Source organism: Artemia franciscana, chromosome 4, assembly GCF_032884065.1.
Source record: "Artemia franciscana chromosome 4, ASM3288406v1, whole genome shotgun sequence".
NCBI lineage: Eukaryota > Metazoa > Arthropoda > Branchiopoda > Anostraca > Artemiidae > Artemia > Artemia franciscana.
This window is the reverse complement of record NC_088866.1, coordinates 32138005-32154518: the sequence shown is the minus strand read 5'-3', so window position 1 is coordinate 32154518 and position 16514 is coordinate 32138005. Positions and strand designations below refer to the sequence as shown.

The following is a 16514-nucleotide window of genomic DNA, read 5'->3' as shown; positions in this document are numbered from 1 at the left end:
CCAAAGAGGGTGGATCCAGTCCTGTTATGTCTGTCACGTATCTAGGACGTCTGCTTATTTTTCTCACCAATTTTCATCCCGATCCCTCACTCTAAGCGTTTTCCAAGATTTTAGGTTCCCCCTTCCCCATATGTCACTGGATCCAGAGCGGATCCGTTCCGGTCACGTCATTCACGTATTTTGGACTTGTTTTTATTCTTCCCACCAAGTTTCATCCTGATCTCTCCGCTTGAAGTGTTTTCCAAGATTTCCGCCCTCCCCCCAACTCCCCCCTTAATGACTCTGGATCCGGTTGGGATTTAAAGTAAGAGATCTCAGTTATGAGGTCCTTCTAAATATGAAATTTCACTAAGATCCGATCACTGCTTCGTAAGTTAAAAATACTTCATTTTTTTCTAATTTTTCAGAGTTAACCCTCCCCCCAACTCCCCCAAACAGAGCAGATCTGATCCGGTTATGTCAACCACGTAACTATGATTTCTACTTATTTTTCCCACCAAGTTTCATTCCGGTCCCTCCAATCTAAGCGTTTTCCAAGATTTCAGGTTCCCCCCTCCAATTCCCCAATATCACCGGATCTGGTCGGGATTTAAAATAAGAGCTCTGAGGCATGACATCCTTCTAAACATCGAATATCATTGAGATCCCATCACCCCTTCGTAAGTTAAAAATACTTCATTTTTTCTATTTTTTTCCAAATTAACCGGTCCCCACTTCCCCGCAGATGGTCAAATAGGGAAAAAGGCTATTTATAATTTAATCTGGTCCGGTACCTGATAGGTCTGCCAAATTTCATTGTCCTAGCTTACCTGGAAGTGCCTAAAGTAGCAAAACCGGGACCGACAGACCGACAGAATTTGCGATCGCTATATGTCACTTGGTTAATACCAAATGCTATAAAAAGAAGTTTTTTTAACGGAAAGTAAGGAGCAACATTAAAACTTAAAGCGAACAGAAATTACTTCGTATATGAAAGGGGCTGCTTCCTCATCAACGCCCCTATCTTTACGCTAAAATTTGAATCTTTCTCTTAACTCTACTTTTTAAAACAGTTAAACGCTTTAGCGTAAAGAGCGGGGCGTTGATGAGGAATCAGCCCCTTTCATATACGAAGTAATTTCTGTTCGTTTTAAGTTTTAATGCCGCTCCTTACTTTCCCGTAAAGAAAAACTTGTTTTTTTTATGGCACTTGGTATTAACCAAATGACATATAGCAATCGCCAATTCTGTCTGTCGGTCCCGTTTTTGCTACTTTAGGCACTTCCAGGTAAGCTAGGACGATGAAATTTGGCAGGCGTATCAGGGACGGGACCAGCTTAAATTAGAAAAGTCGTTTTCCTAATTTGACCATCTGGGGGGGGGGATGGGGGGCCAGTTAATTCGGAAAAATTTAAAAATGAGGTATTTTTAACTTACGAACGGGTGATCGGATCTCTAAAGTTGAAATTTAGAAGGATATGGTGTCTTAGAGCTCTTATTTTAATCCTGACCAGATCTGGTGACATTGGGGGGAGTTGGGATGGGGAAACCTCAAACTTGGAAAAACTTAGAGTGGAGGGATCGGGATGAAACTTGGTGGGAATATTAAGCACAAGTCCTAGATACATGATTGACATAACCGGAACAGATCCGCTCTCTTTGGGGTAGTTGGGGGGGGGGGGGGTAATTCTGAAAAATTAGAAAAAATGAGGTATTTTTAACTTACAAACGGGTGATCGGATCTCAATGAATTTGATATTTGATATGAAATTTGATATTTGATATTAATCCCGACCAGATCTGGTGACATTGGGGGGGAGTTGGGAGGGGGAAACCTCAAACTTGGAAAAACTTAGAGTGGAGGGATCGGGATGAAACTTGGTGGGAATATTAAGCACAAGTCCTAGATACATGATTGACATAACCGGAACGGATCCGCTCTCTTTGGGGTAGTTGGGGGGGGTGTAATTCTGAAAAATTAGAATAAAGGGGGGAGTGGGGGGCCAGTTAATTCGGAAAAATTAAAAAAATGAGGTATTTTTAACTTACGAATGGGTGATCGGATCTCAATGAAATTTGATATTTAGAAGGATATCGTGTCTCAGAGCTCTTATTTTAAACCCGACCGGATCTGGTGACATTGGGGGTCGGGAGTTGGGAGGGGGAAACCTAAAACTTTGAAAACACTTAGAGTGGAGGGATCAGGATGAAACTTGGTGGTAAAACTAAGCACAAGTCCTAGATACATGATTGACATAACCGGAACGGATCAGCTCTCTTTGGGGTAGTTGGGGGAGGGGTTAATTCTGAAAAAATAGAAAAAAGAGGTATTTTTAACTTACGAACGGGTAATGGGATCTCAATGAAATTTGATATTTAGAAGGATATCGTGTCTCAAAGCTCTTATTTTAAATCCTGATGGATCTGATGACATTGGGGGAAGTTTGGGGTGGGGAACCTAAAATCATGGAAAACGCTTAGATTGGAGGGATCAGGATGAAACTTGGTGGGAAAAATAAGAGCAGAAGATTTACATAATTGGAAGGGATCCGCTCTATTGGGGGGGGGGCTAATTCTGAAAAATGAGAAAAAATTACGTATTTTTAACTTACGAAGGAGTGATCGGATCTTCATGAAACTTCATATTTAGAAGGACCTCGTAACTCAGACCTCTTATTTTAAATCTCAACCGGATCAAGCGTAATTGGGTGGGGGGCAGTTGGGGGGGGGGGGACCGGAAATCTTAGAAAATACTTAAAGCAGTGAGATCAGAATAAAACTATATGGGAAGAATAGAAACCTATCTAAGATACGTGACTCACATAACCGGACCGGATCTGCTCTCTTTGGTGGAATTTGGGGGGGGGTAATTTTGAAAATTGAGGTATTTGTAACTTTCGAAAATTTGACCAAATCATAATGAAATTTGATATTTAGAAGGATCTTGTGCTTTAAAGTTCTAATTTTAAATTCCTATCAGATCCTGTGACATTGGGGGGAGTTGGAGGGGGAAACCGGAATTTTTGGAAAACGTGAAAATTGGAGTATTTTTATCTCATGAATAGATGATCGGATCTTAATGAAATTTGATTTTTAGAAGGAATTCATGTCTCAGATCAGGAATCCCAACCAGATCTTTTGACATTGGGGGGAGTTGGAGGGGGAAATCTTGGAAAAACACTTGGAGTGGAGCAATCGGGATGAAGCTTGGTGGATAGAATAAACAAATGTCCTTGATACGTGATTGACAGAATCGTTCTCCAAAGAGAATCGCTCTCTTTGGGGGAGTTGGGGGGAGGGGTTCGGTGGTTCGGCGAGTTTGGTGCTTCTGGACGTTCTAGGACGATTAAAATTGGTAGGCGTGTCAGGGAGCGGAACAATTTGACTCGATAAAGTCGTTTTCCCAGATTCGACCATCTGGGGCTAAAGGGAGAGGAAAAATTAGAAAAAATTAGGTATATATAACTTACGAGTGGGTGATCGGATCTTGATGAATTTTGATATTTGGAAGGACATCGTGACTCAGAGCTCTTATTTTAAATCCTGACCGGCATTAAGCCTCTTATTTTCCCTTTTTAAATCAATCTATTGATTCATAGAATTTTGTTAGAGCTCATACCATATGATCTCTTGGCTCTTAGCTCTTCTCGCCTCGTCACAAGTGCCATATGAGCTCTTAGCTCTTGTTTTATTTAATAAGTATAAAGACCTTCCAGAGCCACTGATGACGCATATGGCGGTGATTTTTTTTTTTTAAGGGATAGCAGGCCTATAGCCTAAAAGCTTCTGACCGACTGTGAGAAGCTTATTATGACCCCTTAATTTCTTCTGATTTGTCTCAAAATTTGCATATAGCTGTGCTGTACCTACTATTTTAATATATTTGAATCTCAAAAATACTGGATTATCCTACAATTTAAAAATTAATTTTTTTGAAAATTGTAGCCCAAGCAAACTTTCGACACTGGGGATATGGACGTTCCTAATAGGCAACACAGCTTAGATACCAATACCGTTATCAAAACTCGATTTATTTTTGGGACACATTGCACGGTTGCGATGCTAGCGACTGGAGACAGGAAACTGGTATCTAATTGGTAATTGGTATCTAATTGGTAATTGGTATCTACAGGAAACTGGTATTGGTATCTAAGCTGTGTATGCAACAAAAGAAAATTCTGTTCCCACCTATGGTGTTGTAGTTGGATCTACGCTTCGGAGCGTGAGCTTGGCGGAGGCGCCAAGTTCAGAGCTCTGTAGCAAAAGCTTCTCATGGGTTAGATAGGAGTTTTTATAACTGTATTGGTGTCTAAGCTGTGATAGTAACACAGCATAAGTATATACACTGATATTCGTATATGTATATATATATAAATATATATATATATATATATGTATATATATATATATATATATATATATATATATATATATATATATATATATATATATATATATATATATATATATATATATATATATATATATAAATAAGTTGTCTGTGTGTGTATGTGTGTGTCGAGTGACGTCATGTTTGTGTGTCAACTGACGTCATGTTTTCGACTGACGAAATTATAAGGATTGAGCTGTATGCGTCATGAAGTTGTTTGTCAACTGACGTCATGTTTGTCAACTGATGAAATTACATACCGGGATACCGGGACACAAATGACGACCGGGACACAGGGAGTATAAATGACGTCCGGGAACCTCGAAGAGAAATTACAGACTGGGACACCCGGACACAAATCACGACCGGGACACAGGGAATATAAATGACGACCGGGACACACTTATGCGCGACTTATGCGACGACTTATGCACGCGGGGGGCTTGGGGGGGGGGAGCGAAGCGCTCCACCAACTAGGTATTGGAGGTGGCGCGAAGTGCCACCCCAACAGCTAGTATATATATATATATATATATATATATATATATATATATATATATATATATATATATATATATATATATATATATATATATATATATATATATATATATATATATATATATATATAGATATATATATAATAAAAATTTTGCATGCAAGTTACGTGGTAATGTTAATTGTAGAACAACCAATGTAATTTACCTATTAGAATGTAATAAATGCTGCCTACAATATGTGGGGGAAACCACTAATAATATATATAAAAGATTTTCTGGACATAAGACAACAGTTAATAATGAAAAAACTAATAACTATCTAGTTCAACATTGTAATAATGGTAAATGTTCCATATCAGATATAATTGTCACAATTTTAGAAAATTTTGAATTAGAAAATTTAAATAAAGAAGAGAAGAATAATAGACTACGTAAACAGGAGGATTTCTGGATCCATACTCTTGGTACAGCTTATCCTTTTGGGCTAAATGATCGTGTAGCAAAATATGGTGACATGTCTCATGTTGTTGTTAAATGTATTGATGGTTTTATGGACCATCCTTCTTTTACTTGTCCTACTAAACGTAAAAAACGATCGAGAGGACATAGGAAAAATAATAGAAAAAATGAATTAGATGTACATATGCTTTCTATAGATCTATGCCAGCTACTTGAATATAGGGGTATGATTTCTGTAATAAAATGTCTAAATAATTTATCCAAGAGGAATTTAATCAAACTTTTCTGGATTGCTAAGAATAATACAGCTCTTGATTATAATTTTAAAGTAATATGTGATACAATTTGCATTCTAACTAAAACGAAATTTATTTCAAAAAAGAAAAAGTTCGATAAGATTAGTAATAAGGATAACAGATTATATTTACCTATTAATTTTACTTGTAAGCAGATTGAAGATATTAATTTACCAGAAATTTTAAATCAGCGGCATGTGAAACAGGCCCTTCCTAGTTTTTTGAATTATAATGATAGTCCAGTTTTAACTTATAAATTTTCAAAAACTATTAGGCAAATTATTTTTAATTATAATTTAATACTAAAAAAAAATTAGATAGTGATATAAATTGGAAATAGGTTTGTAATTGTAAGCAACTTGGCCCATTTGTAAATCCTACTTACAAACATGTTATAACAGGGGACTTGTCAATAATAAAGCAAGATGAGCTTCAAATTATAATGAATAAAGGGGCTAATTTCCGTCTTTCTGATGATTTTGATTTATTTATTGATAAGTGGTGTAAGAAAGAGAATAAAAATAAAGAGAGTTTTCAAAGTTGAAAGAATTTAATTATTAGTAGAATAAGAAATAAAATATATTCTAATTTCAAAAATAGTAACACTAAATCATTATTTTATAATGCGAAGATTAAACAAGCAATTGCTAATCTAAAGAATGAATTTGTAATTGTGCCAGTGGATAAAGCTAATAATAATTTTGCCATAATTTGTCAGAAGCTGTATTGTGATATCTTAAAAAGGGAGTTATGCACAACTAATGTTACGAAAAGGTAAATATAGAGGATGAGAATTTAATTGAAAAGACTGATGAAATACTTTTTAAAAATTTTAATATTAAAATAAATGACAATGATAAAAAGTTCCCTTTCCTATATTGGACTGTAAAATTTCATAAGAATCCCCCTAAACCACGGTTTATTGCTGGAGCAGCTAAATGTCCAACCCGCATTGCTGCTACTGACCTCTCTTTAATTTTAAAGGAAATTGTAAATAAACTTAAAACCTATTGTTCTGGTATTAAAAAATTTTTGAATTTTAATCCATATTGGAGTGTTAATAATTCACTGCAGGTGATAGATTCTTTAACAATGGTTTCAGCTAAAAGAATTGAGTCTTTCGATTTTGCGACAAATGTATACTAATTTATCACATAATGTAGTGTTTTATAATTTAAAAACTATTATCAAGAAATCTTTCCTCTTATCTAGTAAAAGGTTCTTAAAAATAGGCACTTATAATAAAAAAGCTATATGGACAAATTGCTTTAATACTACAGTTAACTTGAGATCTTACAGCTTGGATATGATTTTTGAGTTATTAGAATTTGTTTTATACAATATTTATATCAGATTTGGTGGTGATTTGTACAAGCAAATTATGGGAATTCCCATGGGAATCCCAGCCCATTTATAGCTGACTTGTTTTTAAGTCAACTAGAATATAAATATATGATGGATAAGAATATCACATAATGTAGTGTTTTATAATTTAAAAACTATTATCAAGAAATCTTTCCTCTTATCTAGTAAAAGGTTCTTAAAAATAGGCACTTATAATAAAAAAGCTATATGGACAAATTGCTTTAATACTACAGTTAACTTGAGATCTTACAGCTTGGATATGATTTTTGAGTTATTAGAATTTGTTTTATACAATATTTATATCAGATTTGGTGGTGATTTGTACAAGCAAATTATGGGAATTCCCATGGGAATCCCAGCCCATTTATAGCTGACTTGTTTTTAAGTCAACTAGAATATAAATATATGATGGATAAGAATAATCCAATTAATTTAAAACATGTTTTGTCAAATAATAAAAGATATTTAGATGATATTTTAGTCTTAAATTGTAAGGATTTCATTGATATTTCTAAAAATATATATCCATCAGAGCTTATTCTTGAACCTGTTCATGGCGCTGGTCATGAAGGTCATTTCTTAGATTTAAATATTAATATTTGTGATAATAATAAATTAAGTTTTAAAATGTATAATAAAACGGATGATTTTGATTTTGAAGTGATTAGTTTCCCATTCCCTGAAAGTAATATACACTCAAATATCACATATTCAGCGTTTTTCTCACAGTTACTTCGTTATGCAAGGATTTGTAGTAATTATATTGATTTTAAAAATAGATGTAAAATCTTAAGCCAAAAATTGATATCAAGAGGTTTTTCTGCAAATAAATTAACTTGGCAATTTAAAAAATTTAGTTTTTATTATAACGAACTTTTAAATAAATATCAAAAGAATTATCTAGAAATACTTAAAGAAATTTTCAACTAATTTCGGAGGTTCGAGAAATGTTGTTGCCGCGCCATTTATTTTGAATTGTGTTTCTAATTGAGCGGATTTTTGAAAAATTAGCCACATGGTAAAGATGAATTCTATAATTGTTTAGTTCATTCAGGTTTTTTGCAATGTGTTAATATTTGTGATTTGGTAAAATTTAATATATTTAGTTTACCTATTGTTGCTAAAAAGAGGGATATATTAACAGGATAAGCTTGTTTTGGTGTTACTTGGTTGTTTTACATTTGCTTCTTTTTTTTACATTTGCTGTTTTTTTTTCTTTCATAGGCATGTATTTTGGGGGTGATACCTGACACGGGGATGCCATGGATATTCTGTGGTAGCCACAACACTTGGCTGGGTAGAGAATTTAAAGTGGTGAAACCCTATATAGGCCAGTGTATTCTCCTGATGAGCCCTTGTGTTGGGTTTTTGCCTCTGAATTATTTGTCTTTATTATTTTTTTCTATTGTTTGGTAAATGACGACTTATACATATTGACGACATGACTGCCTATCCATGGATTATTCTTTATGGTTGATTGTGTATGGCTATGCTGTTTGACCTATGTGATTGTATGGATGAGTAGGGTTAAGGCCTCATTCAAGTGCTGGTCTATATTAATCACTAATTTAGGAAAACAGTCTTCCTTTTCTCCTTCTGTCTTTTTTTTGTGTTTGTGCTGTTGCATTGGTGATTTCTCTTTTCATGATATATATATATATATATATATATATATATATATATATATATATATATATATATATATATATCAAACAGTTCGTGGTAACGAACTGTAGTAAGGAGCGACCCGGCTCAATAGTAACCAAAACTCTAAAAAATTGAATTTTGATATCAATAGCTACATCAAAAGAATCGCATTTTAATGCTGATTTTAAATATATAAGTTTCATCAAGTTTAGTCTTACCCATAAAAAGTTACGAGCCTGAGAAAATTTGCCCTATTTAGGAAAATAGGGGGAAACACCCCCTAAAAGTCGTAGGATCTTAGCGAAAATGACACCATCAGATTCAGCGTATCAGAGAACCCTACTGTAGAAGTTTCAAGCTCCTATCTACAAAAATGTGGAATTTTGTATTTTTTGCCAGAAGACAAATCACGGGTGCGTGTTTATTTGTTTTTTTTTTTTTTCTTTTCCCCAGGGGTCATCGTATCGACCAAGTGGTCCTAGAATGTCGCAAGAGGGCTCATTCTAACGGAAATGAAAAGTTCTAGTGCCCTTTTTAAGTGACCAAAAAAATTGGAGGGCATCTAGGCCCCCTCCCACGCTCATTTTTTTCCCAAAGTCAGCGGATCAAAATTTTGAGATATCCATTTTGTTCAGCATAGTTGAAAACCTTAATAACTATGTCTTTGGGGATGACTTACTCCCCAACAATCCCTGGGGGAGGGGCTGCAAGTTACAAACTTTGACCAGTGTTTACATATAGTAATGGTTATTGGGAAGTGTACAGACGTTTTCAGGGGGATTTTATTTTGTTTGGGGGTGGGGCTGAGGAGAGGGGGCTATGTTGGAGGATCTTTTTTTGGAGGAATCTGTCATGGGGGAAGAAAAATTCAATGAAAAAAGCGCAGGATTCTCTAGCATTACTATAAGAAAACAATGAAAAATAAACATGAAAACGTTTTTTCAAATGAAAGGAAGAAGCAGCATTGAAATTTAAAACGAACAGAGATTATTACGCATATGAGGGGTTCTAAAAATACTTTAGCATAAAGAGCGAGGTATTTAGGAGGAGATAAATACCTCGCTCTTTATGCTAAAGTATTTTTAGTAATTTCAACTATTTATTCTACGGCCTTTCTGATTCAGGGGTCATTCTTAAAAAATTGGGACAAAACTTACGATTTAGTGTAAAGAACGAGGTATTAACGAGGGTACAAACCCCCTCATATACATAATAATAATTAAAGAATATAAAAGTTTGTTACGTAAGTTAATTCTAAAGTTACGTATATTTTTTGCTAATAAAAAAATTCGTTAAAATTAAAATTAATAGTTGCCTTTTTATGTAACGGAAAAATTGCATGGCAACTAGGCCTCCTTCCCCATCCCATATTTCTCAAAATCGTATGATCAAAACTAAGAGAAAGCCATTTAGCCAAAAAAGGAATTAATATGCAAATTTCATTTGAATAGTTTACGTGTGGAGAGTCAAAATCAAACATGAATTAATTCAAAAACGTTCAGAAATTACATAAAAAAAACTAGTTTTTTTAACTGAAAGTAAGGAGCGACATTAAAACTTAAAACGAACAGAAATTACTCCGTATATGAAATAGATTGTTCCCTCCGCAATCCCTCGCTCTTTACGCTAAAGTTTGACTCTTTGCCACAATTCTGCTTTTTAAAACAATTAAAAGCTTTAGCGTAAAGAAAGAGGGATTGCGGAGGGAACAATCTATTTCATATACGGAGTAATTTCTGTTCGTTTTAAGTTTTAATGTCGCTCCTTACTTTCAGTTAAAAAAACTAGTTTTTTTTATGTAATATATATATAGAACTAAGTAGACATAATTTATATGACCGAAATATTTAAGACAATTTAAAACCAAAAATAGCTAGCTATACTAAAGTATAAAAATAAAATTGGTTCTTGAAATTTAAATGTGGTGCACATTTTACTTAAATATGGAACTGTTAGTTTGTCATTCACAACTTTCATAAAATTATGCTTGTATGATAAACAGTTAGATATCAATAGGTAGTTGACTGAAAATGCGCCCCACGTCTAAAGTTTTAGAAACGAAAAATCAATTTTTCCCTTTTTTGTCCATTTATAAAATGTGCCTTTTAAACGTTTTTTTTATAAAGTATTTTCATTAGAAAAAAACAAGTTTACTTTTTTGAAACTGAAATTAAACGTTAGTTTTAGTTACGTTCTGGAATCAGAAGCAAGTGACTCATAACCATATGTCTGAATTGAACAATCGCAATTTCTATCTATGTTCTGCTACCAAATATTTTTTTCATTTCTTTATTTTTGCAGTTCTATTGATTTATGTATGTTCACTGAATATTTTTATCTTATGGGTAAGAGCTAGATTTGAAATGACAATTTTTATTATTCTCGTATGATTTTCCCACAAAAGAAGGAAAAATAGTATTGCACGTCTTAATTAGTTCACAAAGTTCTTTTGTGAACATTTCTCTAGCCAATAATAAAAAGTTCATTTTCCCAAAGATTTTGACACTTTTAGTCCAATAAAAATCTCGCGCTTAATTTCAAAATTTTTTCTCGTGCTAGAATGGTAATGGACACTCAATTATTTTAGGCAGATTGAATCATAATTTATTGCTAGAATTTGGTGACACTCATGGGTCTTAAGTGCTTATGAAATACGTTTTAAACTCAGTTAATGTCGAGGTAAGTGCAGGAAAATGATCATGAAAAGAATTGGGCGTGAATATGTGGTACTTGTCCGTTAAAAGGAACTCATTCAAGAATTATGCTGTGTAAGATCTAACAAAAACCGGTTTCCCATCCTAGATCGACTATGATTTAATAATTTTTAGTGAGAAAACCACGATGTATGCATATTTTTATAAAATATTTAATATATAGAAGTGGTTAGGGGTTATATTAGGTATTTAATAAAATGTATTCTGCGCGGCCTGCTTTCCATAGTTCTGTGTCGAAGTTTCCATAATTTTGTTTCTAAACTATTATATTTATCATACTGTTTTGGTATATTTCATCAGAATTAACTTAACTTCACTTATTGAGTGCATTCCGTTTGATTGCATCCAGACAAGTACCAAAGATGTTCTCCCCCTCCCAAAAAATCAAAAAGGCTTGTCACCCATTGCAAGGTTTTTGGCACCTCTTTACAGCCCAGTATCTGAATCACGACTGTGTGTAATTTCTTGTTGTGTTTAGTTTGCTCAGAAAAGATATATTACCCTAGGTTCCCACTGAAGTGGTTTCATGCAAAAGCGGCCCTTTTTCACAAATTTTACTCTATTTTTTGCTGCGAGTTTATGTGTCACAAAGGTTCGACGGCTGTGCTGAAATATTTTTAGTCACCCACTGAAAATCGCATCCGTTATTCCGAATTGAAAGTTTTTTAGAACTATAAATTGCAAATAACTGAGAAACTAACCATGTTTATCACAAGTTTTCCGTTAATATTTGACAAAGAACATGAAGGTCAAACCTTTTAATCCAAGATTTTAATCCTCAGCGCCTGTAGGGTGGGGGATATATCCAAGGAAATGAACATTCAAGATACAGAATTATATTTTTGACAAGGAATATAAAATTTATAATGAGGAAAAACGAAGAAGAAACACACTTTTGTAACACCGGCATAGAATTCAATACAGGTACAAGCTAAATTACAAAAATAAGGAAGAAATGTTATAAATTTTCTTCCAATATTTCTTTTAATACCCATAAAAAGGAAGTTAAAAGATAACACTAACTTGCTGGATAAGAAGTCTATTGATATTTGGCATATCAGCTATCTGACCGAATATTAATCGTCCCAAACCAGACGTTAGCCCGATACACAGGACAAGCCACTTTCCGTCAGCTTTTAGAGCAACTTCTTCCGAAAATGCCACCTGTTATAAAAAGAAAGAACTTAGTATGTATTTTCTTGTCTGAAAAGTGAAAAACTCTTAAGAACATTTTTTTCTGATTTTCGTGGATATTACAATTTGTGGAGAATTCTTCCAATAATATGAAAGGTTGCTGGAGAAAATTCTCGCCTGGTTTGAAGCATGAAAAAAAAAATTTGGTATAATGATAAACTGTAAAATTCATAATTGAAGAGGTAATTTTGGAATAGTATTATGTGCTGCAGTTTGCCTTAGACGAGCACAACGTGATACCATCATTTAATAGACGTTATGAGAACGAGCGCGTTAGTTTATTAAACAAAAAGATACCTACTCTAGAATATGAAAAATCTTAATCTTTTTGTATTTACCTTAGAACGTGGGCAGCAGACAAACATTGATAAGCACTTCTGTTTCATCAAAATCATCATGAGTTGCAATATATTTCTCAGAAATTGCAGAAAAGCTATTAATGAAATTAAAAACATGCCAGGTCATTGATCTTCCCTTAAATTGGTGCTGGAATTCCTTGTGAGTCTTCACACATCTGTGAGGTATCTTGTACAAATGAGTTCAAGCTCTTTCTCGGCAAGAAAATGCAGATAAGGTGGAAATTTGCTTTTCGCAGAGAAATCAACGCTAAAGAAAGGAGAGGATACGCTTCGAACTTTTTAAAGACAGTATTAAGGATAGTATTTATGTATAAGCCTCAGTAAAGTGGTGCCTCCAGCGACTGCGCGAGGCTGTATCCATGGAGTGGGGTACCCAGTTTGAGCCTCTCCGAATTTCTTGTTCAACTCATAAAAAGGTAACAAAAATACATTTTAACAAGTTTTTGTTGAATTTTTTTTTACCCTCCCATTCTCTGAAGAAAAATAATCCCATCCCGAAACAAAAATCCTGGATACGGCCTTGCCACTTGGTATAAATCAAGTAATCCTGCTTCAATCACTGAGTCTAACATGGATATAATATGTCAAATCAATGTAGTTACATATACAATTAATTTAGATGACTTTATATGCGAAATGAGCTCAAACTGTCCAGTTTGTTTGAATGTTTTAGTGTTTTTTCAAACCTGAAGAATGCCAAAAATATCCTCGGTAACGATCCCTATATTTTCTGAAATTATTATTTCGGGATTTGTTTCTTGTTGAAAACTTTTTTTTTTACTAATAGATTTTTTTAGCTCTATGGTCTGATTTAACACCAAGGGAAGAGGGGTGGTGTAGGTGGGAGGGAGACCACACTATTGAAATGGGAAATGAAAAAAAATATTTGGATGTGTGAAAATTATCTCTTTTGGAAGATTTTCCTGAGACTGAGAAGACTTTAGGGTTAGCCTGAAATTTGATGAGCATCTCTTAAAATTAAACACTATATAAAAGTGCTTACCAAATGAACGTACGGTACAAAGTAACCAACCAGGGCCAAAGGCACTCCTATTATCCATATAATGTATAATTTGCTCTTCCATATGTCTTTATTGAAAATTTTTACTCTTGATTCCACCTTTTGCTCCAAATACGGAATGTCGTAAAATATAGAACTCAGAATAAGGAATGCTAGCACTGCAGAGAGTATCTGAAAAAAGGGATTTCAAAGAATTAGCAATGAAAGTCAGAAAGTCAATTATGTACTTAAAAATTAAAAAACATCAACAATCAGAAGTTATCATAATGGGCCCTAAAAAGGTCAAACCCATAGGACCAACATTTTTTTGTATCATAATCTATATTCATTATGACAGTTCATTCAAAAGTAAACCCTATGACCCAAGTTATTAGTTTTTGCATTTTAGCACCAGAGTATCTAATCGACTTTTAATTTCCTATAATCATAGAGACAATTCCTACGAATGCAGATCATTAAGCCAATACTACAAAATAAGAAACTTAGATTTAAAAAAAAATATATGTTTTAAGGTGATGTAACAGTAATAGAAGATTGACAGAGGGCTTATTCGGACAAAAATTAGACATACGTTGCCTGAGAAACGTGAAGTGTTGCGGAAACCTTTGTCCGGCTTCACCGAATAAAGTGTTGCGAGAGCAACACTGTGGTTTTGTTTCTTTGCTATCGGTTAAACACTGAAGTTGTCAGCCTATCGAAGCTTTTAAAACGTTATGTTCAAAGAAGAACGCGATCAGTAATCACATGATCAAAGGCTATTCCTCAGCGTTGAAAGAACAACAATAACAAAAGAATACCGAAATAAGGGACTAAATTGTCCCTAAATTGATTTTGCAGCCAGTTGAACTTTATCCTTTTCAATCGTAGACATCGTGAGGGATCAAGACTTGGAACAATATCTTATATAATCTAGTTGGTATTTTTAAGCTATCCGTAACTTTTCAGGATCAAAATACCATAGATGACACTCTATTAATTATTACGAAACTGTCTCGTTGTTTTACGTTATCGTTTGTACCTCTTGTGTAACACTTAATTCTAGGTTACCGTGAGTATGGGTAAGCTACACCAACTAGCAAAAGTTACAAACCCCTCTTCACTAAAGATGATTGTAGCCTAACAGACGATTATTACTTACAAGTCTCCTACATGTCATACCACTGGAACCGACTCGGTCTTATCATCAAATTAAATAAAAAAAAACAATTTTTTCAACTGAAAGTAAGGAGCGACATTAAAACTTAAAACGAACAGAAATTACTTCGTATATGAAAGGGGCTGCTTCCTCATCAGCGCCCCGCTCTTTACGCTAAAGTTTGACTTTTTCTCTCAACTCTTCTTTTTAAAACAGTAAAAAACTTTAGTGTAAAGAGCGCGGCGTTGATGAGGAAGCAGCCCCTTTCATATACGAAGTAATTTCTGTTCGTTTTAAGTTTTAATGTCGCTCCTTACTTTCAGTTGAAAAAAATTGTTTTTTTATTTAATTTCTGAACGTTTTTGAATCAATGCATGTTTTGATTTTGGCTCTCCGCAGAGAAATAATTATAACGATATTTGCATTTTTTTTTTGGGGGGGGGGGCTAAATGGCTTTCTCATAATTTTGATCGAATGATTTTGAGAAAAAAAAGAGCGGGGGAGGAAGCCTAGTTGCCCTCCAATTTTTTGGTTAATAAAAAAGGCAACTAGAACTTTTAATTTTTTACGAATCTTTTTATTAGTAAAAGATATACGTAACTTATAAACTAGCTTACGTAAAGAATTTTTTATTCTCATGTTTTTATTACAACTATGAGAGGGTTCGCCCCCTCGTCAGTACCTCTCTCTTTACACTAAATCTTAAATTTTGGCCCAATTCATTAGGAATGACCCCTAAATCACAAAAGCCGTAGAATAAATAGTTGACATTACTAAAAATACTTTAGCGTTAAAGAGCGAGGTATTAGGAGGAGGTGAGCCCCTCATATGGGTAATAATTTCTGTTCGTTTTAAGTTTTAATGCTGCTCCTTACTTCCAGCTGAAAATCCTTTTTCATATTTATTTTTTCATTGTTTTTTTTTTAAATAATGCTAGTAAATCCTGCGCTCCCTTCATGGAAATTTTCTTCCCCCATGCCAAATTCCTCGATGGAAAGTTCCCCCAGTATATCCCCCTCTTTTCAACCCCTCCCCCCAACCAAAAAATCCTCCTGAAAACACCTGCACACTTCCTAATAACCATTACTATATGTAAGCACTGGTCAAAGTTTGTAACTTGTAGCCCCTCCCACGGTCACTGTGGAGGAGTAAGTCGTCCCCAAAGACATAGTTATAAGGTTTTTCGACTATGCTGAATAAAATGGCTATCTCAGAATTTTGATTCGTTGACTTTGGGAAAATAATTAGCGTGGGAGGGGGCCTAGGTGCCCTCCAATTTTTTTTGGTCACTTAAAAAGGGCACTAGAACTTTTCATTTCCGTTAGAATGAGCCCTCTTGCAACATTCTAGGACAACTGGGTCGATACGATCACCCCTGGGAAAAAAAAAACAAACAAACAAACAAATAAACACGCATCCGTGATCTGCCTTCTGGCAAAAAATACAAAATTCCAC

The 16514-nt window shown here is 34.3% G+C and overlaps 1 protein-coding gene across 2 annotated transcripts in view; it reads right to left on the bottom strand.

The window, feature by feature from the left end:
- The window catches only part of LOC136026305 (monocarboxylate transporter 10-like), a 53467-nt gene that overhangs the window by 23772 nt on the left and 13181 nt on the right, over positions 1 to 16514 (bottom strand). For both annotated transcript variants that reach the window (XM_065702719.1, XM_065702718.1), the window contains exons 4-5: positions 13907 to 14095; positions 12374 to 12514 (exon numbers count right to left, since the gene is read on the bottom strand). In XM_065702719.1, the coding sequence (XP_065558791.1) occupies positions 12374 to 12514; positions 13907 to 14095 (330 nt within the window). The remainder of the gene's footprint in view (positions 1 to 12373; positions 12515 to 13906; positions 14096 to 16514) is intronic.